The 22,674-nt window shown below is 57.3% G+C and overlaps 1 protein-coding gene across 1 annotated transcript; it reads left to right on the forward strand.

The window, feature by feature from the left end:
- Positions 1–384: 384 nt before the first annotated feature.
- Positions 385–22,440, forward strand: PTGS1 (prostaglandin-endoperoxide synthase 1; the record flags this gene model as incomplete). The annotated part of the gene is given in 11 exon segments (NM_001082681.1): positions 385–401; positions 498–599; positions 6,310–6,426; positions 6,677–6,817; positions 6,945–7,088; positions 9,953–10,134; positions 10,242–10,325; positions 12,266–12,512; positions 15,012–15,298; positions 20,082–20,229; positions 21,489–22,440. Coding segments are annotated over 11 exon segments (1,815 nt in total). The 3' UTR covers positions 21,845–22,440.
- Between the last annotated feature and the right edge of the window lie 234 nt (positions 22,441–22,674).

The following is a 22,674-nucleotide window of genomic DNA, read 5'->3' on the forward strand; positions in this document are numbered from 1 at the left end:
ACTGCCCGGCTGCCAGCCCCTTTCTCTCCTGGGCAGGTGGCTTCACCCAGCAGCTTCCAGCCTCAATCCTGTCCCCAAGCCCTGGGAGACCCTCGGCATTGCTTCCGGCCTCAATTTCCTACCTGCCACACGGTCACGTTTCGGTGCCACCTGGCCTTCCAAGCTCAAGTGCCCTTAATGGCAATCATAGGACAATCAATCAAACAGCTGGCCTGCGCGGTGGCCGGGGGAAGTGAGCGGCCGCGAGGTGACAGCGGGAGGGAGGGGCGGGGGTGGAGCCGCGGGATGGGTGGGGAGGGGGCGGGCCAGGCGGCCCGGAGCCGGGGCCGCCTTAGGAAGCGCCCAGGGAGGGAGCCAGCCGTCTGCGTCCCGCAACCATTAGCCGCCCCACGCCATGAGTCGTGAGTCCGGGCCCGATGCCCCCGCGCGCCCAGGGACCCTCGCGGCCTCGCGCGGGGCCTTGAGTGCCAAGCACAGCCGCTGTCTCTCCTCTGCAGGGAGCAGCCCCTCGCTCCGGCTCCCGGTGCTGCTGCTGCTGCTGCTGCTGCTGCCGCCGCCGCCCCCGGTTCTGCCTGCGGACCCTGGGGCGCCCACGCCAGGTAGGGGTCCCTTCCCTGCCCTGGTCCCCGCCTCCGCCTCTCCTCCTCCGCCGGCCAGGTTTCTCCTTTTCTGCCTGCAGTGCCTGGGCATGGGGAGGGGGTTTGGAAGACCCTCGGGAGTGTGGCCTTGGCGAGGGGGATCTCGCGCGGCGTGGGCAGCAGGGACAGCTGCCCTCAACAGCCCCTCACCTGTTCCGGACGCTCCGCTGTTTTCTGCGGGGGCCGGCGCCGGGGGTGTTCGTGGGGGGAGTTGGAGGGTAAGAGTGTAGCCTGTGGCAGCCTTGAACTTTCTGGGGTTCCGCGAACACCGAGGTGGAAACGCACGTGTAGCTCCCGCGGCTTCCTCAGGGGGTGTAAGCCTCAACCGCGAGGTCCCGGTGGGGCAGACGGGGAAACTGAGGCTCAGGAGGAGCCATGGCGTGTCCCGAGCTCAGGATTTGAACCGCGGTCTCTCCAACTTCAGGCGCCTTGCAAAGCCTCCCCCCAGAGCCCGCCCCTCCGTGCTGCCTACAGTGGATCCCGGGTTCCTCGGGGCTCCGTGGCCCACAGGTCAATGGGAACGTCAGATTCCCGGAAAATTCCACCCCTCCCTCCCCCACACGCCCAGGACCCAGGTGGAGGAATTTGCTCCTCTCTCAGCCAGCTTTCCTCCTCCTGGGGCTGCGGCCTGGACCTAGCACCCTCCACCTGGGGGCCGGGGGGGGGGGTGTCTGCCTGTCCCTGGGGCTTGGTTCCCATCTGTGAAATGGGGTCAGGAGAGGATGGGGTGGGGGAGCCGTTCTGAGCCTCCGCAGCGGTGTGCCAGGGATTTGGGGCTCAGGGGCACCTCTGCAGACTGCCAGTCAGACCAGGCTTGCATGGGTGCGTCTGGGGCAGCCGGGGAGGATGTGGACTGGGAGAGCTGAGTGAAAGCCTGGTTTGTGGCCGGCTGGGGAGGAAGCTCCGTGTGGCCGGCTTGGCAGCCACTTCTTCCCTGCTCACGACAGCCCCGCTGAGGGCTAGAGCCAGACCCACTCGACACCAGGGGCCTCGGAGGCCTCATGGCCAGTGGCTGGTGCTCGCCCTTGGGCTGGTTCCATGACCATCTCCTAAGAGCCCAGCACTTCCCCTGAGGCCCCATCTGCCCCATCCGGGTCCTCAGAGGTGCACAGGCCCTGGCCTGCCCGTCTTCCTAGGGCTGCTCTCCGAGGCACAGCGGGCTCCTGTCTTGCCTTTTCCTTCTTTGATATGTAAGGGTTTGATTGCTTTTGTTGACATTTCATACCCCTGCTTTAGGCCAGGGGAAACTCACCGTCTGATGGTGGCGACAGAGATGTCAACAGATGGTCACTGCCGGGGCTCAGGGTCATGGCTGAGGGACACTCCGCGGGGTGCAGAGCTCAGGGCACAAGCAGCTGCCTGTCTGCAGGGAGTTGAAGGGGGCTTCCTGGAGGTGGTGGTATTTGAACGGGACCTTGCAGGAGATGCTGGGTGAGGCCTGATTTTCTGATGCAAGCCATGGGCATGAACCGGGGCACAAAGTGAACAGCGAGGGGCGGGCGGGTGACAGGGAGCTGCAGGGCGTGAGGCAGGGCCTGGGTGGAGGGGATGCAGGATGAGGTTCAGGGGCTTGGGCTGTGGGTGACAGGAGGGATGGATGAGGCTCTTCCCAGGACCCAGGAAAGACCGGCTGACAGGTCCGTGCAGGGGCAGAGGGTTTGGGCTGCCTTGGTTTTGAGCGGAGGCCCAGACTCCCTGGGCACCTGCCCCAGGAAGCTGAAGCCTGGTTTGCCCCTCACCCCCATCCCCCACCGAGGGGAAGCAAAGGAGAGGAGGAGATGAGGGTGCAGGCTCACCGGGGCCAGAAGGTGGCTGCATGGAACGCTGCTCCTGCTTCACCTGGGGGGACAGCCGAAGTCCAACTTGCCGGGCGAGGCTGTGCCGGGGGATCCTTCACGTTCAAGTCCAACCCCTCCAGCCCCTGGATTTGGCTGAGTGCCCTCTCCCGAGCTAGGGAGGAGGCATGACCTGGCAACCAGAGCTGCGTGCCAGGCGGAAGAGCGGAGGGCAGCCAACCCTGGCACGTGGGGCAGGAGCCCAGCCGGGGCCGGGGCCTCTCTGCTGCCGCCTATCTCCAGCACCAGCTGAGGCTGTGAGCCGGGAGGGGCTTCCTCTCCAGCCGGGCCCTTCCTGCTGCTGGCACCCAGGACGGTGGCGCCTGGCGTGGAGCTGCCTGCACAGCAAAGTGCAAGGACTGGAGCCGCCCCCGCTCCCCGGCCCCAGTGGCTCAGAGCCCATTGGTTTTCTCTTGGGCTAGGAGGCCCCCCGAGCTTCTCTAAATATTATTCTTAGGGGATTTGGGGCCAGCCTCCCTAACTGGCCTCTCCAGAGCCTGCCGCCTCCGCCTCCCAGAGGACTTGGTGTTCCCTGGCCGTGCCTGTCCCGCCTCGGCCCTCATCCTGCTCAGCCCTGAGCCTGGAGCCTCAACTCTTGGCCCCGGTGGGTAGGGGGTGGGGACATTTCCTTGCCCAAATCTTTGGAGAGGTTTTGGAGCCGGGAAGTCCCAGACAGTCGTCGTCTACGGGGACACGGTCCAGCTGCTTGGTGGTCAGACCTCGTGGGCAGTGCGGGTTGGGGATCACCCCTGCCTCGGGGGCCATGAGCACGCAGTGGGAGCAGGTTGTAGGAGTCTCTGCTGATGGGGTGAGGGTGGCGTGGGCGGGACATACTGAAGAAATAACCAGGGAAGGCGGGAGGATCGGCTCCAGCCGGAGCAGGCTCCTGGAAGCCTTTGAGCTCGCCTGCTCCATCCTTTCCGTGGGAGATACAGGAAATGAGGCCCTGAGGGTGGAAGAGACATGCCGAAGGACACAGAGCCTCCCTCTCCAGCACCTGTGCTGGGTGTGGGGCACTCAGGTGCCTGCAGCTCCCCCGGCTCTCTTTCTTGATGGTTTAGGGGTGTCCTCCACTCAGCACAGAGCGAAGGTGACATAAAGCATGTGGAATTGAGGTTAGACTGAAGGAAGGCCTTCCCATCACACTCCTCAGAGACCTGCGGCGGCAGGGGATGCTGACTGCGTGCATTCAGGATTCTCCAGGTTCTCCTTGAAGGAGCAGGGAGACACCGACCTCACCTGGGCTCACTCCCTGCCTGTGGAGCCAAGTCAACTGCCTTTCCCTCTCTTCTGGAACTCCAGGCCTGGGCACCTCCAGGAGGAGGAAGGGAGGGGAAGAGAAGGGAGTTCAAATCTTGGCTCTGCTACTTGGAAGCAGTGGGGCTTCAGCAAGCCTCTGAGCCTGGGGGTCCTCCTTGTGCTCCCCATCCTGGGGAGGGCAGAGCAGGTTCCGTGGGCACCGAAGGTCTCGGGCTTGGTCTGCTGGAACCCTGGCGTCCCCCAACCGTGACAGCCAACCACCCCAGCGCCCTAGGGCCCAGGCAGCAGCTGGTGCCCTTGCTGGAGAGAAGTTCTCCTGCCTCGGGGCAGCTGGTGTTTATGGAAAGAATGTGGGGGAGGGACAGGCCCGTGGTGGGGGAGGGGCCGCAGCTCCCTTGCGATGGCCTCTCTTGGCAGGAGAGGGTTGTGGGCAGCAGCTTCGGGTCAGGAGCGTGCGGCCCTTTTGTCTGCTGGGGCTACAGCAGGAAGCCCTCTGGTGAGATCACCGAGGCGTCTGGGAAGGTGAGGGAGTCTCTCTGGCCCGGCTACAGGCGGGCCCGGCTCCCCAAGTCCTTTTATTAATTGCACAAACATTTGTTCAGCTCTGGCCAGCACATCTGGATCCCGAGGCTGAGCCCTCGCTGTGTCGGGGAGGAGAAAGCCAGGGAAGGTGTGGCCGCTTCTCTTGGACACTCGTGGTGGAGAGAGCCCAGAGCCAGGGCCGGGATGGGTAGGGAGAGTTAGTGAGGACATTTTGGGGGGCTTCCTGGAGGAGGCAGGTGGAAGGGCCAGGCCAGGTGGGTAGATCGGGCGGGGAGGTGCTTTAATTAAGCTGTGGGGCTCAGAGAAGGGGCGTCCACGGCACGTCTGGGCTGTGGGAGGATTGGGGAAATCAAGGCTGGGAAGAGGCACCGGCTTCAGCCTTGTGCCTTGGAGTGGAGGAGGGGCCCCTGGTGCCAGAGAGCCTTGTGTTGGAAGCTGGGCAGCAGGGAGCAGGGGCGCTGTGGGAGCAGGAGAGCCCGTGTGGGGAGTCCCAGCAGGGGTGAGACATCCTTTCTCAGAGGGACCAGGTCCTGCAGGCAGGTCCTGCAGGCAGCCCAAGGCTGATTCCCAGGCTCCCTGGTGCTTCTGGGCCTGTGGCTGTGGAAGGGGAAGCTGGGCCTGGGTCCCGCCAGCCTGCAGCAGCCTGATAAGACCTTTGTGCCTAAGCCTCTTCCCCTCGGCCCCTCCCGCCATCACCCCTGCCCAGGCCACACAGATGCCATTGTGGGGCCGTGGGGAGTCGCCAGGGCTTAAGCAAAACTATTTGCATGATTCTTGAGAGTCTCTGTGTGGGAGTGGTGTGTGGGGGGCCCTCTCTGTGTGTGGCAGGAAGTGGGGGGCAGGAAGACCTTGCTGCCCAGGGCCCAGCCAGAGACCTCAGGCCAGGCCTTGCCCGGGTCATGCCCTCCGACTGCAGCACCCCGAGGCGACCGAGCCAGCGTGGGGGTGAGTGGGTGTCCCAGGCTGCTCCTGCACTTTGCTACCCTCTTGACCCCCTGTAGTCAGTTGCACAAGTAATAAAAGTTCCCTGTAACTTTGGCTCTGAGCCCAGAGAGAAAAGAAGTATGTTTGCAGAAGGGATTCTGGTATTTTCTGTGCACAGCCAGGGAACCAGGCTCCCACCGGGAGCCCAAGTCCTGGGCCCTTGGCCAAGCCACCGGCTCTCCCGGAGCCTCCCTGTGCTGAGTGTGTGTGTGTGGCACTCTGCAGGGGGTGGGGGGGAGGTGGACCCCGGGGACCCAGGGGCGCCTCTCAGAGGGCAAGGGGGCAGCGGTCAGGGAGGTCTTGCTCGGGACGTTCCCAGGAGGCTGTCCAGCCGCGTGTCCCCTGCCCCCTGGGTGCATGGCCTTCCTCAGGCCCCTAGGGTCGGACACCACCCCGACTTGGGCTGGCGAAGACCCGAAGCCTTCGTCTGTTCTCAGGGTTCTGGATGATTGGACTTGATCGCCACGTCTGTGGCGGTGGAGTGGAAGTGAACGGGTGGCCAGCCGGCCAGGTGTGGCTTTCTGGCTTTCCTTTTCTCTGGCCTCAGTTTCCCCACCTGCAAAGTGGGCATTACATTTGTCCTTTGTTCCCTTTGGTAGAAGTGCAGGGATGGTGCAAAATCCCATTTTCTCAGAGCTGGGGGTGGGGGTGGGGGTGGAGCTGGCCTGGGGGGAAGTCCCCTCCCCACCCTTGCCCCTTTTCTGGATGCCCAAACCCTGCCTTTACTGTGGGCTTTGACGGGCAGGAAGCGAATGATCTAGAAGCCAGTGGCTGCAGCGGCTTATCATCATGCCTCGTTCCCCTTGTTGGCAGCAGGGAGGGCGGGGACTTCCCATGTGGGTGCGACCAGGGCCAGGGCCTGGCATGGCAGGCGAGGGGCGAGGGAGAGCCCCTAGCGGAACTCTGACGTCAGAGAGGTGTCCCCCAGCGACTTAGGACAGAGCTGCCGCTTGGGGCCGCGCCTTTGGCCCCTCCCTCCCCATCGGGGGCTGGGTGGGGGTCAGGAGGTGCCCCTGGCATGGTCTCTGATCCCCAATTCTCCCCCACAGTGAACCCCTGCTGTTACTTTCCATGCCAGCACCAGGGCGTCTGTGTCCGCGTCGCCCTTGACCGATACCAGTGTGACTGCACCCGCACGGGCTACTCTGGCCCCAACTGCACCGTCCGTGAGCCCTGCTTCCAGCCCCTTCCCCCTGCAGACCCCCACTTCCTGCCCTCCTCCCTCAGGGCTTGAGCCTGGCCCACCCGCTCGCCCCAGCCCTGTGCCCTGGACTGCACATCCAGCCCTGGCCCTGGCACGCGGCATCATTCCCAAGGCCCCAGCCTTACCCCCTGCCCCTGCCCAGCTCCCTGCCGGCCCTCAGCCCTGGCTACCTCCCATCCCACCGGGAGGGTCACCCTCGCGTCCCCCCACAGCTGACCTCTGGACCTGGCTCCGGAGCTCCTTGCGGCCCAGCCCCACGTTCGTCCACTACCTGCTCACACACGTGCGCTGGTTCTGGGAGTTTGTCAATGCCACCTTCATCCGGGACACGCTCATGCGCCTGGTCCTCACAGGTGGGTGTGGGAGCGAGGACGTCTGCCAGTTCTGACAGGGGCGGTGGGTGGAGAGAGCGCAGGGGGAGGCGCGGGGCGGCGGAAGCAGCCGCAGCACCGTGGTCACCGCTCCTGTCACCCTCCGCAGTGCGGTCCAACCTCATCCCCAGCCCCCCGACCTACAACTTAGATTACGACTACATCAGCTGGGAGGCCTTCTCCAACGTGAGCTATTACACGCGCGTTCTGCCCTCCGTGCCCAAAGACTGCCCCACGCCCATGGGCACCAAAGGTAACGGACACGGGCTGGGGAGCCGGGCCCGAGGGTCACAGGGGGCACCCGGGTCTCCTCTTGGCGTGGAAGCAGGTGGAAGAGCAATAACCGACGCATTTTGCAGACAGGCAGACCTAGGCAAGGCGTATGCCCTGTCCAGAAGCAGGGATGAGGACAGGCGAGGCAGCAAAGAGGCAGGTCTGGCTATCGTGTCTTATTTCCAGGGCGCCTCTTGGCTGGCACCCGGCCTGCTGTGAGTGGGATCCTGCCGGCGTGGGACTGACTTCGAAGTTGAGATGTAGGAAGGGAGGAAGAGTGCGCTGTTTATTAGGTGATAACTCCGTGTTAGATAGCTTTACGTGCTTCACCAGGGTGGAGTGCAGATAAGTTCACATTTTTTTTTCTTCGTTATTTGCCCAAGACCTCACTTGGTCTCGTTGGCAGGGGTCTTGCTCCCAAGGTCGTCTACCCGTTCCAAACCTAGTGATAATTTAGAGTTCAGAGAAAGCCCAAGTCCACCGCTGTTATTTCAGTCACGGCCACACGGTGTCGCTGTTTAACGCTGGGTCCGTGCAGCCCCATGGTTGTGCTTAGGCGGCTTTAGCGCCTTGCACGTGTAATCGGTCTCTGCCTTATTTTTATTTATATACATATGTATATTTGACATAAAGAGAACAGTTTGTCTACTTGGATGGTTTCAGTCACACGATCAGCTATTATTCCAATGTCACGACTGTTCTGCCGGGTTAGCTGGATCAATGCTGACCACTCTCAGAGAATGAGGATTCCAAATTGTGAGGTGTGGGGCAGTCCCTCTAACTTCCCCCTTGGAGAGTCTCCTCTGGGTGCTCGATAGCGCTCCCTGCTGGAGGGTCCAGGGGAGGCCATTTCAATCCAGATTATTTCAGCACTGGGCCTCACATAAAGTATTGTGGGGGAACACTTTTGCAAGAGCGAGCCACTTCTCTTAATTCCTTTCTGAGGGCCTTGGGTGCAAATTCATCTGACATTAACATAATTAGGAAAGTCCTCTCAATACTCCTCATAATGAGAGACACCCACTTCAAGCTGATGCCTGCATGAAGGCATTTGAAACAGGGAGGCATGGCTGCCATTTGGCCCAGGGGCCAGGACGCTGGTTAAGGTGCTCCCATTGTCTGAGTCTGAGCCCCAGCTCCGGCCCCTGTTTTCACTTCCTTCTGATGCAGAGCCCGGGAGGCAGCAGGTGACGGCTCAGGTAGCTGGGTTCCTGCCACCCACACGGGAGACCTGGATTGGGCTCCCAGCTCCCAGCTTCAGCTCCCAGGCCACTGTGGGCATTTGGGAAGTAAAGCAGTGAGCAGGAACTCTGCCTATCTCTGTCTCTCAAAGAATTAAACAAAACCTTAAAGATAAGATAGATGGGCAAGCTCTGTCCTGCAGGCCAAATCCAATCGGACCCTGTGTGTGGAAAGGCAGTGTTGCTGGAACACAGTCCTGCTTGCTTGTTTCTGGGCCGCCCATGGCTCCTTCCCGTCACAGCCGCGGGACTGGGGGGCTGTGACGCTGACCACACGGTCTGCACTGCCTCGCGTGTTTACTCTCTGGCTTTTCATCAAACGAGTTTGCTGAGCCTTGATTTAAAGGATTCTACTTCACCAGTTTTTTTTTTTTTTTTAAGTTTATTATTTATTTTAATTATTTGAAAGGGGGAGAGGGGGAGAGAGAGAGACTCCAAATATTGGCTTATTCTCCAAAACCCCACAGCAGTTGGAGTTGGGCCAGACCAAAGCCAGGAGCCTGGAGCTCAATCCAGGTCTCCCTCATGGGTGGCAGGGACCCAGTGTTCCCCACCCCAGGGTCTGCATTAGCAGGAAGCTAAAATCAGAAGCAGGGTGGGACTCCAACCCAGGCACTCAGGGGCTGGCGCTGTGGCGTAGCGGGTAAAGCTGCCAACTGCAGTGCCGGCATCCTATATGGTTGCCAGTTCAAGTCCCGGCTGCTCCACTTCTGATCTAGCTCTCTGCTATGGCCTGGGAAGAAGTGGAAGATGGCCCAAGTCCTTGAGCCCCTGCACCCACATGGGAGGCCTGGAAGAAGCCCCTGGCTCCTGGCTTTGGATCAGCCCAGCTTGGATTGGTTCAGCCGTCTGGGAATTGAACCAGCAGATGAAAGACCTCTCTCTCTCTGCCTCTGCCTCTCTGTAACTCTGCATTTCAAATAAAAAAATAAATCTTTAAAAACAAAAAACGCAGGCACCCTGATATGGGATGCAGTCATCCCAAGCAGTGTCTTAACTCCCACGCGAAACGGCGGCCCCAGCGCGCCAGTTTTCTGTGACGCTTAGTCTCTCGTGCAGCCCTGAAAGCCACTGTCTGGGACAGCTGTCGATTGCCTCATTCGCAGATGAGGAAACTGTGGCTCATAGAGAGAAGCTGACTTACCTACGCTGACATAGCCGGCAAACTGCGCAGCCGGTCACGGTCACGGTCACGGCCACAGGAGTCCCTGCTCTTCTTTCCTTCTTTCCTTAATTGGTTTCCCCTTGGGAAAAGTTGCAAATCCACACAGAAACCAAGAGGAACATGTAACGGACTCTTGTGCCCGTCTCTTGGTTTCAACACTTAACTCCAATTTGCCAGTCTTATTTCAGCTGTCTCCTCTCAGTTCTTTTTTTAATGGAGGAATTGTAAAGCAGATCCCAGAGGTTACGCCGTTGCACCCGCACCTCCCTCCAGGGTCTTTTTGTAGACAGAACATGGGGGGGTGGGGCGGACATGGTCCTAAGGAACCGTGCTGGCTGCCGGCTCGGACGTCTTCCTGGCGAGGCCGGAAGCCCCCAGGGTAGGGGCTCCATACGGGATCTGGAAGCAGCTACTGCTCTTTCCTGCCTCCCCGACCAGGGAAGAAGCAGCTGCCAGACGCCCAGGTCCTGGCCCACCGCTTCCTGCTCAGGAGGACGTTCATCCCAGACCCCCAAGGCACCAACCTCATGTTTGCCTTTTTTGCACAACACTTCACCCATCAGTTCTTCAAAACCTCTGGCAAGATGGGTCCTGGCTTCACCAAAGCCTTGGGCCATGGGGTGAGTAACCAGCAGGGGCTCAGCACCCCCCTGGGCCTCCCTTGGCACGTGCTGGTCATTGGCGGTGCAGCCCCGGTGGTCTCAGCGGAAACCACCCCCGTCTGCAGGTGGACCTCGGCCACATTTACGGAGACAGCCTAGAACGGCAGTATCACCTGCGTCTCTTTAAGGATGGGAAACTCAAGTACCAGGTAGGGCTGGGCCTAGAGGTGGGGTGGTGGGAGCGGCTTCTTGGGGAGTCCACTAGTGAAGGCTGCTGGGGGGTCCCCGGGTCGTGTCCGAGGAGGGGCAGCTCCTGCTGTTCCATGAGGAGAGACGGTGAACCCCGGGAGGAGGGCCCATGAGGGGCAGACGTGGCCTCTTGCGTGGTCTGGGGAGGTGGAATTTGGAGCTCAACAGGAGCTGGGCATTTGCAGCCTGTAGCATTCATTTAACCAGGAACTGCGGTGTGCCTGGCACAGGTGACAGTGACCATGGTCTGTGACCACAGCCACACAAGCACTAGGACTGTGTAGCACAGCACTGTTCAGTGGCGATGTGGTGTGGGTCACATGTGTAATTCAAGGTCCTGGTGGCCACGTTAAATAAGGGTGATGAGGAGGAGGGGGACTTGGGGGAGAGGAAGGAGGGAAGTATGGTCCTTTTAGAATTATATCTATGAAATACATGAAATCTGTTCTCTTTATATTAATAAAAATTATAAAAACATAATTGCCTAAAATTAGCAAATGAATAAACCCATACCAATGGCCACAAAAATGAAAAAAGAATAAAAGAACTCACAAGGACCAGATGGATTTTATGTCTTTTACTTAATGCAACACATCCAGAATACTGTTTCCACCTGCCATTAATAAGACACCTCCCATTCTTTTTCTCATGATCCATCTTCAAAATCTGGTATGTGTGTTACACTCACAGAACACCTAAATTCAGACGCTAGATTTTCTTTGGAAAGAACTGAACTGTGAGTAAGTAGATTCCCATGTCCAAGCATATTGTTCAAGCACAAGTAAAGGTTTTACAACAGCTAAATACCAGTTTTAAATTGTGAATCCAGCGACAGGTGTTCGCTGTAGTGCTAAAGAGAGCACTTGGGACGCCCGCATCCCGTGTTGGAGTACCTGGGTTCAAGTCCCAGCTCTGTTTCTGATCCCACTCTCCTCTAATGGGCACCCTGGGAGGCAGCAGATGGTGACACAAATGAATACTTGGGTCCCTACCACCCTCATGGGTGACCTGGGCTGAGTTCTTGGCTCCTGTCTTTGGCCTGGCCCAGCCCTTACTATTGCAGGCATTTGGGGAGTGAGCCAGTGGGTGGAAGATCTTTCTCTGTCATGTCTGTTTCTGTGTCTTTCAAATTCAATAAATAAAAATTTAAAAATATAAGCCTAAATCAGTAACATCAGAGTTAAAGAAAATCCAACAAAATTCAATTCTTCGCTCACACTAGCCAACTCTCTAGTACTCAGGAGCTGCAGGCTCCGAGTGGCTACCCATACTGGAGTGTGCAAATCTAAGCAAGGCCAGGGCAACCAGCTGTGATAACAGCCAGGGAGGAGAAGGTGCAGGTGCCACCAGTGTTCAGAGGGTGGGGAAGACTCCCCTGGGAGGTTACGAGTGCCCAGAGTTGCATGAAAACAGGAGGAGGAGGTGTTGGGGTGGGGACACAAAGAGGAAGGGGCTTGCTTGCAGCAGAGGGCTCCTGTGCGAAGGCTCGGCCCTGGGGAGTAGTGGGGGGCAGCTCAGAGGGGCACCAGCGTGGTGTGTTTGCTGAACCTGGTGATGGAGGTGAGGGTGCGGGGGCCAGGGGAAGGAGTTCTGATGTCTGCCCAGAGCAGAGAGCCCTAGGATGAGGTTTAAGTCCGGGGCTGGTCATTTTACGAAGGCTGCTCAGGCCGCGGTGTAGTGAGTGGGCTGTCCAGGAGTGTGACGGCATAGGGAGCCCACTTCCGGAGAGAAGCCGGGCTGGGAAAGAAGACTGGGTTGGAGTAGGACAGCGGCAAGAGAGACAGATCAGGGGACTGATTGGAAGCCTTGGTTGAGAGCCCGGCAGCTGGAAGCAGGAGTCAGCTGGGGGTGCCCCTCCTCCCCACCCCACCCCCGGTGGCCAGGTGTCCCCATCCCACAGGTGCTGGATGGAGAGGTGTACCCGCCGTCGGTGGAAGAAGCACCCGTCCTGATGCACTACCCGCGGGGCGTGCCGCCCCGGAGCCAGATGGCCGTGGGCCAGGAGGTGTTTGGGCTGCTGCCCGGGCTCATGCTCTATGCCACGCTCTGGCTACGTGAACACAACCGCGTGTGTGACCTGCTAAAGGCCGAGCACCCGACCTGGGACGATGAGCAGCTCTTCCAGACTACCCGCCTCATCCTCATAGGTGAGGCCCGGGCTGGCCTGAGGGGCACAGCGCGGGGCTGGGAATCCCAGCTATTCTGCTTAGCAGCCGTGAGCGCCTGGGCGGGCGCCTCTTCTCCTGGGAGCTGCGCTCTCCGAACCTGTACGTTGGATGCCTGATGCTGAGACGCTCAATGGGAAGGCGGCCAGTGCCTAGCAGGCATTCAGAAAGTGCAGGGTGACTGGCAGCTCCTTTGATTGGTCGTTTCCAATGCAGCTTCCGCATCACACACACTGCACCTGGGCGCACGCTGTGTCCCCAGCACGTGCAGGGTCAAACGCCAGCTTGCCCAGACTTCAGGATTCTTCACGTGTCCTGCCCTGCGTGTGTCTGCCTTCTTGGAGTGCAGGAGCTCCTAGGAGACTCAGGACAGGATATTTTAGTGTCCCCTACGGGGGCGAGTCTGCAGCCTGAAATGTCAGCTGGTTTCCTGCTTGGGAACTTGGCCCCTGCCAGCCCTGTCCAGACCACATTCCCTCTGACTCACTGGTCACTTCCTTCTCTCTCTTCTGGGCACCACTGGGCACGGCTGGTCTCAATTATAGCGCCTGATTCACTGGGACCCAGAAGAGCCAGGCATCAGGGATAGAGGCTCTGAAGTCCCCACCCGGCAGAGATCTTGGCCAGAGAGGGCAAGTCTGTGTCTGGGAGCTGCCCAGCACACCGGGTGGTGATGGAGTTGTGTGTAAAAGCAGCATCCCTGAGACTCTGCACGTCCAGTGCCTTGTTCAGCATCCTGAGCACCTCATGAACCAGGTGTGATGATCCTGCTGGAAATTAAGATTCAGGCTGGCGCCGCGGCTCACTACGCTAATCCTCCGCCTTGCGGCACTGGCACACCGGGTTCTAGTCCCAGTCGGGGCGCCAGAATCTGTCCTGGTTGCCCCTCTTCCAGGCCAGCTCTCTGCTGTGGCCAGGGAGTGCAGTGGAGGATGGCCCAAGTGCTTGGGCCCTGCACCCCATGGGAGACCAGGAGAAGCACCTGGCTCCTGCCATCAGATCAGCGCCACGGAGGCCATTGGAGGGAGAACCAACGGCAAAGGAAGACCTTTCTCTCTGTCTCTCTCTCTCTCACTGTCCACTCTGCCTGTCAAAAAAAAAAAAAAAAATACGATTCAGGAAGGCTGAGTTATTCTCCAGGGCCACTCGGCAGAGGGAGACTTGCCCTAGGTCTGGCTGCCCCCCCCCCCCCCCAAGTTCCCTTTCCTGAGACTGAGCTGCTGCGAGGGGCGAGTATGGGCGGGGGATTCTCCCGCACTCCTGCACTCCACCTCCAGCTTCTGCCCACGCACACGGAGACTCCCTGTATGCCAGGCCCTCCCTGTGCCCGGCAGTTGAGATGAATCCATTTTTTTCTGTCCCTCGCCACGACCTTGTGGGTATTGTAAGTGACATTGCCAAAGTGGCACAGACTACAGATGAGCAAATCCAGGGTGATAGAGATGAAGGAACCTAGCAGCTGGACCGGGTGAGGCCAGGCGGTGGGCCCAGCCCTGCTGATTCCCGATTCCATGGCTCTGGGTCAGTTTGCCAAAAGCCAGTTGGCCAAGTTTCTCTTCGTATCCAGTTAACCAGTCATCCTCCTCTCACAGAATGTGCAATTGCTTCTCCCCCGCTTGGTTTGCTTTGTAGCTGGTTCCCGAGCGGGCAGAGGAGGACTCTGGTCCTAAGAATTCTGACATAGAAGAAAGACTTTTTTTGGAGACGTGTTTGGGACTTGGCTCAGCATCTGGCCGCAGGGTCCCTCTTTGGCTGCAGTAGCAGTAGCCCAAGTTATCTCTTCCAAGCCCCCTCCTCACTCGCCCCCTCCCCAGGTCAGCCCTCCACTTTTCCACTTTTCCATCTCCTATGGTCTCCCCCGCCTCTTTTTTTTTTTTTTTTTTGACAGGCAGAGTGGACAGTGAGAGAGAGAGAGACAGAGAGAAAGGTCTTCCTTTGCTGTTGGTTCACCCTCCAATGGCTGCCGTGGCTGGCACGCTGCGGCCGGCGCACCACGCTGATCTGAAGGCAGGAGCCAGGTGCTTCTCCTGGTCTCCCATGGGGTGCAGGGCCCAAGCACTTGGGCCATCCTCCACTGCACTCCCTGGCCACAGCAGAGAGCTGGGCTGGAAGAGGGGCAACCGGGACTAGAACCCGGTGTGCCGGCGCTGTAAGGCGGAGGATTAGTCTGTTGAGCTGCAGCACCGGCCTCCCCCGCCTCTTTGTAATGGGCCATGGGTGGGTGGTCCCCCAAGGGTCACAGCACCAGTTCTCGGGCCCCTCCTTTGCCAGTCCTGCTCAGGCATAGTCCCAGGTGCTCTTGTCTTGGGATCCAGTCTAACCCGGGATGGAAAGTTCTATTTTCACATCCCCTTACAAAGAGATGAAGTGGCCAAATAAGATTAGACAACAGCGACAAAGACGAGTGAAAAGCCAGCACTCTCCCAGCGGTGTCCGAGTGTCCGGACGCCCTGACCCTGCTCCCAACCTCCGCCTGCACAGGGGAGACCATCAAGATCGTCATCGAGGAGTACGTGCAGCAGCTGAGCGGCTACTTCCTGCAGCTCAAGTTTGACCCCGAGATGCTGTTCAGCGTCCAGTTCCAGTACCGCAACCGCATCGCCATGGAGTTCAACCACCTCTACCACTGGCATCCGCTCATGCCCGACTCCTTCCAGGTGGGCTCGCAGGAGTACAGCTACGAGCAGTTCTTGTTCAACACCTCCATGCTGGTGGACTACGGGGTCGAGGCGCTAGTGGACGCCTTCTCTCGCCAGAGCGCTGGCCGGGTAAGCCTCAGGTGGCGGTGAGGGCGGCTGGGCTGGGGGACCCGAAGGCTGGCTTGCTCTGCTGCAGGTGGGGGTGCTGCCCCTTCTCCGGGCGGTGTGAGCACTCCTTCACGAACCCCCTGGCCCACATGTTCACGCAACCATAGCAGGCTTAACTGCAGGTGCTGGGGAGCCGGTGATGAACAAGACGGTGTGGCCATTGTGTCCTTGTCCTTTTGGTGCTTACATGCTAGAGGGGGTAATGGCCAGATGACAGCTAATGTCATGTGCACACTTGTGGGTGCTCAGTGCTTTTGAGGTGTTAGGAGAGTTGTCAGAGCAGGTTAAGGGCTGTAACACTGAGGCCGGCATTTGGTGCAAAGGTTGACACCCACATCCATACCGGAGGGCCTGGGTTCGAGTCCCCGCTCTGCTTCTGCTCCAGCTTCCTACTCTCATGCACCCTGGGAGGCAGCAGGTGATGGCTCAAGTACTTGGGTCCCTGCACCCACGTGGGAGACTGGGATTGATGTCAGGCTCCTGGCTCGGACCTGGCCCCATGGGCATTTGAGAGGCAAACTCAGCACATGGGGAGATATTTCTCTGTCTCTACTTCTCTCTGTCTGTATCTCTGACTTTGAAATATATAAAAAATAAAACAACAAAACAGAATTCCCATTAGGTGCACAACCTTGCTGATACCCTGATTTAAAAAAAGAAAGGAACCAGAGGACAGAAAGCTCACAGTGCTCTGGGAACTGAGGGCTGGGGTTATGGGCAGGGAAGTGAGCGAGAATCCGAAGGGTGGATGGGGGTTTCCCAGGGGAAGAGGTGGTGTCAACTGCAAAGGATTATGTTCCAGACAGACGACAGCATGGGCAAAGGCCCAGGGGTCAGAAGTCATGGAAGTTTAAGAACAGGTAGACATTCAGGGCATGGTGACATGCGTGAAAGTGTTTGTATGCAGTAAGTATTAAATGCTGACATATTTATTTGAAAGAGAGAGCGAGAGCTTCCATCTACTGTTTCCCTCCCTAAATGTCCACAACAGCCAAGGCTTGGCCAGGCCAAAGCTAGGAGCCAAAAAGTCCATCTGGGTCTCCCATAGGGGTGGCAGGGACTCAGGCACTGGGGTCATCACCAGCTACCCCCCAGGAACTGTAAGAGCAGAAGCAGAGCAGCCGGGGTGAGAATTGTGTGCTCCAATATGGAGTGTGGATGTCTCGAGCAGCGGCTTAACCAACTGCACGACACCCACCTCTGAGGGGCTGCAGGGTATGTTCCCCCCAGTTCATTGTGGAAATCCTGACCCCCAGTAGATCACCCTGTAACTGCATTTGGAGGCGGGGTCTTTGAGGAGGTAATTAAGGCTAAACGAGGTCAGCAGCGTGAGCCCTAACCCGATGTGACCACTGTCCCTAGAAATGGAGGAGAGTTGGATGGGACACCCCTAGAAGGGGCAGCCTGTGGAGAAAGATAGGGCAGGCCGAGGCGAAGGTCCCAGGGGGAACCTCCCTGCTGACAGCACTGATGGTGGTCTTCCAGCCTCACAGGGTGGGGGAATCAACTTCGGTTGTCTCAGCCCCCTTGGCTGTGGCGTCGTCACTGGCTGTTCCCGCGAACAACCACAGCTTCTTTCCCTGGGATTTCTAATTGACGCCCTCTTTTTTTGTTTTAAGATTTATTTATTTATTTGAAAGGCAGAGTTACAGAGAGGCAGAGGCAGAGAGAGAGAGAGGTCTTCCATCCACTGGTTCATCCCCCAAATGGCCGCAGCAGCCAGAGCTGGGCTGTTCCGAAGCCAGGAGCTTCCTCCGGGTCTCCCACGTGGGTGCAGGGCCCCAAGGATTTGGGCCATTCTCCAGTGCCTTCCCAGGCGCATTAGCAGGGAGCTGGATTGGAAGTGGAGGGGCCGGGAATCGAACCAGTGCCTATATGGAATACTGGCGCTGCAGGCCTGGGATTTTTCCCACTGTGCTACAATGCCAGCTCCTAATTGACTTCCTTTCCACTTTCCCTTCTCCTCCCCATTTGGGAGTTTCTATCTCCTTCCTCCCAGCGCCCAGAGCCCTCCTTCCCATCCGCGACCTTTTGTGCAGTGGCACTGTGCGGATTTAGCTTTCCTCCAGGAGATTTGCCTGAAATTGGCATACGCTGCTGCCAGTGGGCAGCTGCGGGCTGGTTTGTGGCCTCTGGACAATGACAGAGACAATAGCCACTGTACGGGCTGCACGGTCTCCAAGCACTTTCAGGGTACAACCAGGATGACCAGCATCATACCAGTGTCCCCCGTGTGAGGTGGACTGCATCAGAGGCGTGATGCGCCGAGGGGACTCCGTGTGAGACATGACCAGAGGGCTTCTCCCAGGAATCTGCACGCCCGGCCACCCTCTGCAGGTTACCGTGTACCCCACGCATGACATCGGCTCTGCATGCTTATTCTGCTGTAGTTGACTACCACCGTGTCAGGTGGTTGCTCTGAACAGCCCCATTTTTACCTAATGAAGGAATTCAAACTTAGCGCAAATGCTGCCTGAGGTCCCTACATTCTTCTCCCTAGGGCTGCCCTAAAAGGGACCCTCGACTGGGTGGCTTGAAACAGCCCAAACATGTTTGTTCACAGTTCTAGAAGCCGGAAGCTGGAAATCAAGGTGTCAGCAGGACCGTGCCTGTCTGCAGGCGCTAGGCAGGGCAGTGTTTGTTCTGTGGCTTTCTCTTAGCTTCCGGGGGTGGGGGTGGCTGACAACCCTTGGTGCTCCTTGGCTGACATACATCCCTCCCATCTCAGCCTCGTCGGCACCTGGGGTTCTCCTTGTGTCTGTCTCTTCTTATCTTGCAGAGACACCAGTTACTGGACTAGGCCCACCCCTCTCCAGTATGACCTCATATTTTTTTTTTTGATTTATTTATTTACTTGAGAGGCATCATTATGGACAGAAAGAGGGAAAGACAGAGAGAGAGAGAGAGAGAGAGGGAGGTCTTTGATCTGCTGGTTCACTCCCCAAATGGCCGCAACAGCTGGAACTTGGCTGATCCAAAGCCAGGAGCTGGGAGCTTCTTCCGGGTCTCTTTCATGGGTGCAGGGGCCCAAGCACTTGGACCATCTTCTGCTGCTTTCCCAGGCCATCAGCAGGGAGCTGGATTGGAAGCAGAGCAGCCGGGTATCAAACCAGCACCCATATGGGATGCTGGTGCCACAGGCAGATGATTAACCTTCTACACCACATGTGTGACCTCATCTTAACTTGATCACATCTGTGAGGACTCTGTAGTAGTCACCCTCTCCCATGGGGGACATGTTCCAACAAGACCACTAGTGGATGCCTGAAACGGGAACCAGTACCAACCCCTGTACATACCGTGCATACAGAGTCCAATATAAATTAGGCACAGTAATAGATTAACAACAGTAACTTATAATAAAATAGAGCAATCATAGTAGTACACTGAAAGTAAATATCTTACTGGGTGTACTCCTCCTTTTGGCGGTGACCAAAAAGGAATGAAATGCTCTATAATGCCTATGTGGTGAGCTGAAGTCAGGGGACGATGTAGGCCTCGTGATGTAGCTTAGGGGTGTACTCACAAGCACCAGGAGACCATAGCAGTCAACCAAAAAAGTGAGATGCATACTAAGTGACTTATGGCGAGGTAGGGTACACAGTATGGATGCGGTGAACAAACGGATGATTGATGAACAAGGCAGGAGTGGGGATGGCATAAGATTTCACCACACTTCCCAGAGGAGTGTTGCGATTTAAAGCCTTTATGTAATGTGTTTCTGGAAGTTTCCATTTAATAATTTCAGACCATGGTTGATAAATGCAACTGCAGAAGGTGAAATTGTGGATAAAGAGGGACTACCATGTTTATAAACAAGGTCTCATTTGCAGGCCTCAAGACATCTTTGAGGGGGTTGCAATTCAACCCCCAACAGTCCTACAACTTGAAAATGGTTGAGCTGGGACTGGGGCCAGTCCCTGTTTGCTTTGCTCCAAGGTGTACGAGTTTCTGCCCCAGTTACACTTGCTCTGTCAAAGCAGAATTTTCTTCAGTGTTAACATTGTCATTTCTTCCTGAGCAGTGGAGTTCTCTTTAGACCCATGGGCCTCAGCTGTTATGAATCAGAATGTTTTTTTTTTTAAATATTTATTTATTTGTTGAAAGGCACAGTTACAGAGCTGGGAGGTGGGGAGAGAAATTTTCCATTGCTTCACTCCCCAATGACTGCAGCAGCCGGGGCTGGGCCAAGATGAAGTCAGGAGCCAAGGACCTCCATTCATGTCTCCCACGAGGGTGGCAGAGGCCCAAGTACTTGGGCCATCATTAGCTGCCTTCCTAGGAACATTGGCAGAAACCCGGGTCAGTAGCAGAGGAGCCAGCACTCCGTTCTGTGTTCCAGTATGGGATGTGGGGTCCCAGGCCACAGCAGCTTAACCCACTGTGCCACAACGCTTGCCCCCACGAGTGAGAATCTTTTTCTGGAGACTTCTTTATCTCACCAGGTTACTGGGCTTTGAACCCTGTTTTCCCTCCCTTCACAGGGGAGATAATACAGAGGACTGGGGAACACCGTGAGCCGAGTCCCTGTGGGGGTTCTCCCAGCCCACTGCACACTGGCGACTCAGGGAGCGTGGCAGTGAGAGGCCAGATCCCTACCATCGTGGCTGCTGGGTCGGGCCAGGCTCTCCGTCCTGGCTGGGGCGGGACATGGGTCTTGATGTTCTTGAGAAGCTCATACGGGCTCCGGGACGGCCCAGCCTGGCCTGGCTGTTGGACCACAGCGGTGTTTGTCCCTCTGCAGATCGGTGGTGGCAGGAACATTGACCACCACGTCCTGCACGTGGCCGTGGAGGTCATCAAGGAGTCTCGAGAGATGCGGCTGCAGCCCTTCAACGAGTACCGCAAGCGGTTCGGCTTGAAGCCCTACGCCTCTTTCCAGGAGCTCACTGGTGAGCAGCTGGTTCCCAGACACAGTCCCCGCCCTGGGGGAGCTCAAGGAAGGGGGGCATCAAGGAGACAGGGTGGGACCGTCCCTGGGATGTGGGGAGTCAGGAGTGGCGAGGGCAGAATGGGCGTAGGTGTGGCTTCCAGCAAAGGGTTTATGCTGAGGGCTCGGTTAGTGACGGGAGGTTGGCACCAGACAGGATTCCATGCTAGAGCTTTGGGGTTTATTTTACCTAGTGGTTCATAAGTACACATGGATGGGCCAGCTGCATAAGAATCATTTAGAAAGTGGATTAAAATACAGAAAATCAGACACCTTCTCAGAGGTTCTGATTCAGTAGACTTGGGTTCTGCCCAAGAGTCTCACTGTATGTGTGTGTGTGAGTGTGTGTGTGTATGTCTGTATATGTATATATCTGTATGTAAACACCACACACACACACACACACACACACACACTCACACTACCTGACTGGCAAACTTTACTGCAAGTTCCTCACTCATACACTCACATACACACACTCACACAAGCACACACACATACATACACACAAATGTATACATAGTTTTTCCAAGATTCCCAGATGCTGGGTGGCCCAGTTGAGAACCCTTATCACAGCTAATGGGGAGCCACTGAAGCCAGACTGTGACCTGAGCTGTGCCCAGTGCCCTGTGAAGCATGGATTTGAGGAAATGGGTAGAGACGCTCGTGTCGGTGTCCTCATGGTCACTACGTGTGAGTGTGTACTTGTCATGGGGTGGAATCATTGATCCTGGGATCTATGCACGAGTTCCCCACTCCTTGTTACACTTGAATCCTCCGTGACAGATGTGCCAGAGGGAAGACTGTCGCTGAATTTCTCTGGGAGCTTGGACACGTTACCTTGTATCTTTGATCTCGGGTAGATTAAATGGACTCAGACCAGGATGAGAGACCCTGAAACTTGCCTGTGACAGAGGCAAGATGGGTCGTGTTCTCCTTGTAATGACCAGGTGATCAGGTCCCGGAGAAGTCACACACTGCTGGGGGCAGGTCTGGGTGCCGTGACTCTCCTTCCATAGCGCATGCCTCCCGAGTCTCAGTGCAGGACAAGGGGCAATATTTCTGCTTTCCTTCCTGATTCTTCCCCCTAGCGCCAGCAAGGCCAAAGTCCAGGGCATTTGTCCAGTTGCCCAAATTGCTCCTCTAGAGTCCCTCTTGTCCCAGAGAGACAAGGGTCCCGAAGCTTCCCGTGGCTCTGACTCTGGCTTCTCCCGCTTGTAGGAGAGACAGAGATGGCAGCGGAGTTGGAAGAGCTCTATGGAGACATTGACGCCTTGGAATTCTACCCGGGGCTGCTTCTGGAAAAGTGCCAGCCAAACTCCATCTTTGGGGAGAGCATGATCGAGATTGGGGCTCCCTTCTCCCTCAAGGGTCTTTTAGGGAACCCCATCTGTTCCCCAGAGTACTGGAAGCCAAGCACATTTGGTGGCGAGGTGGGCTTCAATCTCATCAAGACAGCCACACTGAAGAAGCTGGTTTGCCTCAACACCAAGACCTGCCCCTACGTTTCCTTCCGTGTGCCCCGCTCCAGTGGGGACGATGGGCCTGCTGCAGAGCGGCGATCCACAGAGCTCTGAGGGTTCAGGGAGGCAGATTCCCGAGGGTAAAGCTCTGTGCTTGTCATTGTGGAATGCCGAGCCAGGCGCACTAGTCTTCAATGTTGGTCTTTCGGCTTGGCATTGTGAATGTTGAGGCTGACATTTAGGCCTTTGCGTCTCACCTGTTACCAGAATGTTGTAATTTTTGTCATTCAAGAATACTGAGTTTCTGGTTAAGTCATCAGAGTGTTAGGGGTGGCTCTCATTTGGCCTACCAGAACGCTAGCTCCTGGTTGACAACTTAGAACGTCATTAGGCGTTCTAGAATATGGCGCTCCAGAAAGCTAGGGGGTTACTTGGCATCCTAGAATCTGGGCTAATCTGATTCAGAACAGAAGAACCTAATGCCCAACAAGAACAAGAACGCATTGCCTGCGCCTGTGCCTGCACTGAGGGGACGAGGTGGTGGGGTATTCTTGTCCACTTAGACCCTGGTCCAAGGAGGTAGAGAGAACAGGTGATTTTTTTTTTTTTTTCCGACACTTTTGGTTGGAAGCCACCGGAGCTCTGTTCCCATCCAGGGCTGAACTCATGGCAGCTGTTTCTCATGAAGCTAATAAAATTCTCTTTCCAAAGTTGCCTGTGTTGTGCGTTTTTTGGGTCCATCTGGAAATGCAGCAGCAACATTCTCCGAGCCGCCGCTAGGTGCGCTAGAGATGGCGGCGTGCAGCTCCCTCCTGGAACCCCGTGTCCTCAGTGTGCAGATGACTTTCCACGGTGCCGTCACTTCTGCCCATGGGGCAGGCGTTGCCCTTCCCCCACGACTTTCCCAGAACCCTCATCCCCAGCCCCAGGAGATGCAGCGTTAG

This window comes from Oryctolagus cuniculus, chromosome 1, assembly GCF_964237555.1.
Source record: "Oryctolagus cuniculus chromosome 1, mOryCun1.1, whole genome shotgun sequence".
Taxonomy (NCBI): Eukaryota; Metazoa; Chordata; class Mammalia; order Lagomorpha; family Leporidae; genus Oryctolagus; species Oryctolagus cuniculus.